At 42.2% G+C, this 6,840-nt stretch overlaps 1 protein-coding gene across 1 annotated transcript; it reads left to right on the plus strand.

Annotated features, from left to right (window-relative positions):
- Positions 1 to 206: 206 nt before the first annotated feature.
- LOC122073042 lies at positions 207 to 1,344 on the plus strand. The gene is made up of 2 exons (XM_042637536.1): positions 207 to 544; positions 624 to 1,344. The coding sequence occupies exons 1-2, from the start codon at positions 333 to 335 to the stop codon at positions 1,111 to 1,113; spliced, it is 702 nt and encodes a 233-aa protein (XP_042493470.1). The 5' UTR covers positions 207 to 332; the 3' UTR covers positions 1,114 to 1,344.
- The last annotated feature ends 5,496 nt before the right edge of the window (positions 1,345 to 6,840 follow it).

Consider the following 6,840-nt stretch of genomic DNA (forward strand, 5'->3'; position numbering starts at 1 on the left):
AAAATGTAACTTTCTCGGGTCTATTGGCCACTAACCACGAGTGGCACAGTGTGAAGAATCATGTGGCCGTTGTTGAGTATTGCCCTTATCTTGGTATTTTATTATATGTACTTTCCTCTTGACCGTTAGCACTTTTTCTTCTCTTTGATTGCTTTATGAATGTTCATTTTTTTCCAGTTGCTCTTCCGGCCAGCAGTGTCTAGGAGTCTTCTGATTTCCCTGATGATGTTCAAGTTGTTGAGAAACCTACCCTTCCAACAAACATTCCTCCAGATGAGAAGGCCCCCTTGAAAAGGCTGAGATGAGGCAAACGATTTGAAGCTTCTCCGAGCATGTCATCTCCGAAGGTATCTAAAAGGTCACGATCAGGAGTGCTTATTTCTGATTCTCCCTCCAAAAAATCTACAGAAGAGACCACCCTGCCTTTGCATCCTCAGCTGGCACCTCTTTGGTCTCTGATGTTCTTAAAGACAAAGGTCAGGCTTCTAATTAACCTCCGCTTCCTGTTCTTCCTGAAGCTCCATCCTCTCCAGTCTCAGGAGACGTAAGTTTCTACCGATCCATCTTTTTAATCTCCTCTTCTCATGTTTGGAAGGTGGTCATATAAAATTCTTCTTTTGCAGGTCTCTCCCGGACTTTAGTGGCATGCTCTCTTGCCTGAATCTTCTCAGGTCCTCCCAGACTCAAGCTCCTAAGACTGCCCCTGATGCACCTTCTCAGACCACGTCGATCATTGATCGTGTGAGAATCTTATGCAAAGCCTCCGCCAATATGTCTACAAGAGAATTTTGGAGGAGCAGGCAGACTACTGATCTGGGGCAAATTGCAAATGACATCTTGGCTGATCCTACTCTTTCAGCGAGGCAGCGTGTTTGTGGAGATCTTAAAAAATTGAGCTCGATGCTGGGAGGCCCGGTCCCTGAGGTGACTGATATTTTTTACTCGACTCAACGTTTTCTTAATGCCCACAAAGCTGCTTCTGAAAAGGTGGACACTGCCCAACCCAAACTAGAACGTCTGATGGAGGCTGCAAAAACTTCTCATGCTAAGATCAAGCGCCTGGAAGAGGAAACCAAAGTCTGCGACAAGAAAAGGAGAAGGAGAAATAACTGATGGACTCCAACGCTCAAGAATTCAAGGAACTTTTTACTGAGGTTGCCCAGTTAGCCGAAGACCTGCAAGTCTCTGAGCCGCGTGTTGAAGTTTGGCAGAGAGATATACTTGAAGTCTCTCACCAATTGTCTCAGCTGGAATACCAATTCCAGGCTTGTTGGCCTCAGGTGGTTGACCGTTTTAATTTCAAGGCCTGTGAGCCAAGAAAATCTAAGGGGAATGCCCCTTATTATGTTTGACCTTTTTTTTTTTTCTTTCCATACTTTCTTCTCCTTTTGGTGGTGAATATATATGTTTCTTTTTCTTTAAGAAATGACATCCTGACCGTTCTGCTTTTACATTCACATTCTCTTCGTGGCTAAAATATGGAATTAGTAACATGGACCATATACTGAGTGTTGGCCTTTATTCAGCGAGTTCCCACATAATCGGAGAATATTTTTCAAGTATCTCTCGTTGATCGGTTTCAATTGGATCTGTCCATTGAGGTCCCGTAACCTGTATGCTCCTCCTTTGAGCTTTTGGTGTATCTCAAATGGTCCCTCCCATGTGGGAGACCATTTGCCATGCAGGCTAGTTTTAGCCCTAATTGGTAAAATAACTTTCCATACCAATTGACCTTCTTTAAAATCTTTAGGCCTAACTCGTTTGTCATATGCTTTGGCCACCATCTTCTTCTGTGCTTGTATATAATTCAAGGCCTTAATGCATTCTTTAGTTTGGTCTTCTAATTCCGTCAGCATAGCTTCATTATATTCGAATAGAATTAAGCTATGTTGTTGAGCAACTCGTAAAGATTTCGCAGTGATCTCCATGGGTAAAATTGCATCATGACCGAATGTTAAAGAGAAAGGTGTAGTCCTTGTGCCTGACTGTTTAGTGGTTCAGTATGCCTAGAGGACTTCAGGACTTCAGATAGTAGTTCGGCCCAAGCAAAAGGATTATCCAAAATGACCTTAGCCAGATTCGCCTTCAAAACCTTATTACTTGCCTCAGCCTGACCATTACCTTGGGCATAGTAAGGAGTTGAATGGAGAATGGTGATTTCATGTTCCTTAGCAAACTCCAATACCAAATCCTCTATAAATACGCTTCCGTTATCACTTGTTATGGTCTCAGGAATACCAAACCTATGAATGATGCTTTGTTTCAAGAATTTGATCACATCCATCTGATTTACTACCTTGAGTGGGATAGCCTCAACCCACGTGGTAAAATAATCTGTTGCAACCAAAATGAAACTATACCCCTGACTGGAAGGAGGGTAAATGTTCCCAATGATATCCATTGTCCATCAATTGGGTGCAAATCATTTGATGGAGCTCATTGAATCGACCCATGCCTCTGACACGTTTGATATCCTTTTGCGTACTTCAGGCAGTCATCCACAATAGTTGGCCAATGATAGTGATATCACCTAATCAATCAACGCATTTTTGGACCAGCCTGGTGTGCCTCGCAGATCCCTTCATGTATCTCGGCCATAATTTGTAGAGATTCATTCACCCCTACACATAACAGCAACAGACCATCTTCAACCTTCCTATATAACTGTCCTCCTAAAGCCACATATCTGAGAGCCTAATATTTAGTTTTATGGTTAGTCTTACTGTTGGGATTCTACAAGAATTGGAGTAATGGTGTTCTCCGACCAGGCTTCAATTCTTCCAAACTATTTACTTTTACTGTTGCAAATTCTGCAACTGAGGAGAATAGTGAATTATTCTTTACTCACATTGGCCCTCGCTTAACTTTCCACTTGAAGTGGCCTCGGCTAAACTGTTTGCCATGGAATTCTCTTTCCTTGCAAAGTATCTAAGGGAGGTGTCTTGCAATCTCTTGATTAGACTCTGGGTCTTTGTCAAGTATATAGTCAATGATTCACTTTCACATCGATACTCTTTAGCTATATGTTTAATCACTAATTGTGAGTCTCCAATTATTTGAACTACTCGCACGTCCATCCCTAGAAGGGCTTCTAGACAAATCAACAAAGCTTCATACTCTTCCTGGTTGTTAGAGCAGGAAAAACATAAATGGAATGCCATATGTGTTTCCATGCCATGTGGGAAAATGATTACCACTCCTACTCTAGCTAAACGTTTTGTTTTTTATCCATCGAAAAACATCTTCCAGAGCAACAGATCGACCATGTTTTCTTCTGGTATTTCCAATGGTGGATGGTCTGCTAGGAAATCCGCTCGTGCTTGCCCCTTTACAGCCTTTTGAGGCATGTATCGTAGGAAAATTTTTGTTAAGTCCATAACCCATTTGCCAATTCTTCCCTGCACTATTTGTTTATTAAGCATATACTTAATAATGTCGATCTGGCATAAGACTTCCACGGTCACCGGCATCAGGTAATACTATAATTTAGTGCATGAGAAGTATAGTGACAAGCACAGTTTCTCAATGGTCGTATATCTTATTTTGGCATCATTGAGGGTTCGACTTAAGTAGTATGCAGCCTATTCATGGCCGTATTCATTATTTTGTGCCAGTAAACCTACTATGGATTCGGGTGCGACTGATACATACAATTTTAATGGGATCCCTTTCTGGGGTGGTGTCAACATTGGTGGATTGGTCAAGTATTTCTTGACTTTTTCAAATGCAGCTTGGTAGCTTCTCTCCCATTTAAATTCTTGCTCGTTTTTGAGTTTCAACAAAGGGGAGAAAGCTCTCACTCTTCCTGATGAATTTGAGATGAATCGTTTAAGGAAGTTTACCTGGCCAAGGAATTTTCGCAACTCCTTTTTATCGCAAGGGGGTCTAGCCTCCCTGATGGCTTGTGTCTTGTTTTTATCTACTTCTATCCCTTTCTGATGTACCAAAAATCCTAGGAAATTACCTGTGGACACCTCAAAAGCGGATTTTAAAGGGTTTATTTTTAGACCATGAGCCCTCATTCAGTCAAAAGTTTTTACTAGATGCTCAAGATGCTCATCCTTATTTTGAGATTTGACCACCACATTTTCAACGTATACTTCAAGGAAGTGGTCAATTATGTCATGAAATATGGTATTCATTGATCTCTGATAAGTAGCCCTTGCATTCTTTAGTCCGAATGGCATTACTAACCGTTCATATGTTCCCAATGCCCCTAGGCATCGGAATGCTGTTTTGGGTACATTATCCTCGGCTATGAATATCTGGTTGTAACTTGCATGCCCATCCATAAATGATAGTATTTGATGCTTAGACGCCGAGTCTACTAGCATATCTACTATAGGCGTATGGTACTCATCCTTAGTTGTGGCCTTATTCAGGTCTCTAAAAGCATTGCATACCTTAAGTTTTCCATTCTTCTTGATGACTAGAACCATGTTAGATAGCCACTCTACATACCTAGAGGTTCTTATGAAACCAACCTTGAGCAACCGCCCGATTTCATCTTTTATTATTAGGACAACTTCTGCTGCCATCCTTCTAGGGGGTTGTTTAAATGGTTTGTATCCATCCCTAATAGGTAACTGGTGCTCCACGAGCTTACGGTCCAAACCTAGCATTTCAGAGTAATCCCAAGTCAAGCAATTTCTATTGGTCGTAAGGAGGTTTACAAGTTTTTCCTTGAAGTCTGGCCGTAAAAGCCCACTTATAAAGATTGGTCTCTTATCTTCTTCTAAGCCTAGATTAATTTATTGTAAAGGGTCTTCAACATCAGCTAAAGTCTCTTCCATCTTTGGTGGGGCTGGTGGTAGATCTTTTACCGCAATACTTAGGTTGTAATCTTTTTCAACGGCCATAACTGTTGGTGCATTTGCCAAACAATGTTCCATTTGGGCCACTGTCAACCTCCTAAGTATAACTTTGAAGGGTCCTTCCTCCATTATAGACTACATCTAGTACTGGACTCAGCCTTTCAATGACGACCTTCCAATAATGCTGGTAGTGCTCCAAATCGACTAATTGCCATTATAGTCGGTCTGCCCTCTTCATCAGGTTCTAAAAACTTAATAAGGGAAACATCCCCATGGTAAAACATCACATCAGCCAGGCTAGCATTAACAAGAAATGGCTGGTTATCTTCCATAACCACCTCCACTTGACCTCCTTCATTTCAGAACATGAGGAACTGATGTAAAGAAGAGGATAGACAACTATTGGTGTGAATCTAGTCATGTCCTAACAGTGCATTGTAATTGGCCATTGCATCCATGACGAAAAAAAAGTGGTCATAGAACTTCATCCCCCAACCTTTAATTCGATAGGTAAGACGCCTCTCGGGGAACTAGCACCTCCAAGGAAGTTTGTCACAACAACATCCACAAGGATGAGGTCATTCTCATTCCGTCGGAGTTTGGCCATCATTCGTGATGATAATATGTTGACCGCTGCACCATTATCCACCAACACTCTTGGGATAGACTTTCCATCCATGTTTATAGTAACATAGAGTGGTTTCAAGTGTTGGGTCAATTCTTTGGTTGGCCAGTCAAATGAAGCCCTGGCCATCTCCTGTGTTTGCTCTGGGGGTGAAGATTTTCTGTTTTCTTCTCTTCTTGAATTGGCTTCTAGTTTATCCATGAGTTCGATTAGCACATCCACTCATAGAATTTCTGGGAGTCGGTCTTCACTGTTAGAGTCAAGCTCCTCTATGTGGACTGCGTCATTCCGGAACACTTTGGGCAATATATACACCATATTAATGGGCACTTGTGCCTCCACTGATCTGAACATCATATTAACAAATTCCCCAAAGTCCCTACTGCTATCCATCTTTAAGTCGGATACTTCAGGATCAACCTCTAAGCTGGCCACTTGTTTCATCTTTGAGTCAAGCTCTTCATCTTGCCCCTAAGTGCCTGGGTAACTTTTTGATTCGGTTAATGCTTTAGGTGTTCTAGTTTGAGCTTCTGATTCTTTGTCAGTCTATTGTATTATGATGATAGATGCTAGTGTATCCTTTTTCCTCTCCCCTTGTCCCTTGTAGGGTTGGGGGTGTGATCGCAATGACCTCTCTCTTCGGATGGTAGCTTTCTGCCTTTGCCATCTTCTTCTCTGAGTCCTGGTCATCTCTTGGCCTTCATCAAAAGGGAACTTGGGATGCCTGACTATATGCCATTGATGGGTGTGATCCATTTTTGGCTGTACCATCCTTAAATTTGGGATTTTTGGCCGTTCTTTATTCCCCACCTTATAGGTATATAGGTGGCCTTGAAGGGGTCCCTTACATGGGGAGTGCATGAGGCCTTCCCTGACTGGGATCCGCTCTTTTTCTGGCCTTCAAGATGGAGGGTATCCTATTCTATCTTTTACTGACCCATGCCTTTCCTTAGCTTGTCTTTGATGAGGCCCGCGCTCAAATTCTAGGTCACGTCCAAAATCTAGTCTTCTTTTTGCGGCTAGCTTTGGTTGAATTTTCTTAGGACTATAACATGCTTCCTTAGTCGTGGCAACAATATGGGCCATATGTCCATCCTTTGTCTATTTTCCCTTGGGGACTGTTGTGAGGCCTTGAGGGTCTCTAATCTGCCCCTAGGTTGTTCGAGCGGTCTCATCAATCAAATGCTTGCAATGGCAACAAACACTCTAATGGAATCTTTCCCCTGATTGTGAACCTGAGCTTCCAGACCCTTCTTCCTGCTTTTGGTTCAGTAGGTCCTTTAGGTCTTTCAAGAGAAATAATGGTCCATCTGGTGGTCTTCTTTGTTCTGATGCATTTTTCTTGCCTTAGACATCCCTCAGATCTACCTTTGACCTTGGGCTTGTTCTTGGAGGTCGTAG

Source organism: Macadamia integrifolia, chromosome 3, assembly GCF_013358625.1.
Source record: "Macadamia integrifolia cultivar HAES 741 chromosome 3, SCU_Mint_v3, whole genome shotgun sequence".
NCBI lineage: Eukaryota > Viridiplantae > Streptophyta > Magnoliopsida > Proteales > Proteaceae > Macadamia > Macadamia integrifolia.

Bases quoted from the DNA above. Each gene is read 5' to 3' on its own strand.
- LOC122073042 (XM_042637536.1), top strand. From the start codon at position 333: ATGTCATCTCCGAAGGTATCTAAAAGGTCACGATCAGGAGTGCTTATT. The intron at 545-623 runs GTAAGTTTCTAC...CTTCTTTTGCAG, and splicing joins CCTCTCCAGTCTCAGGAGAC to GTCTCTCCCGGACTTTAGTG.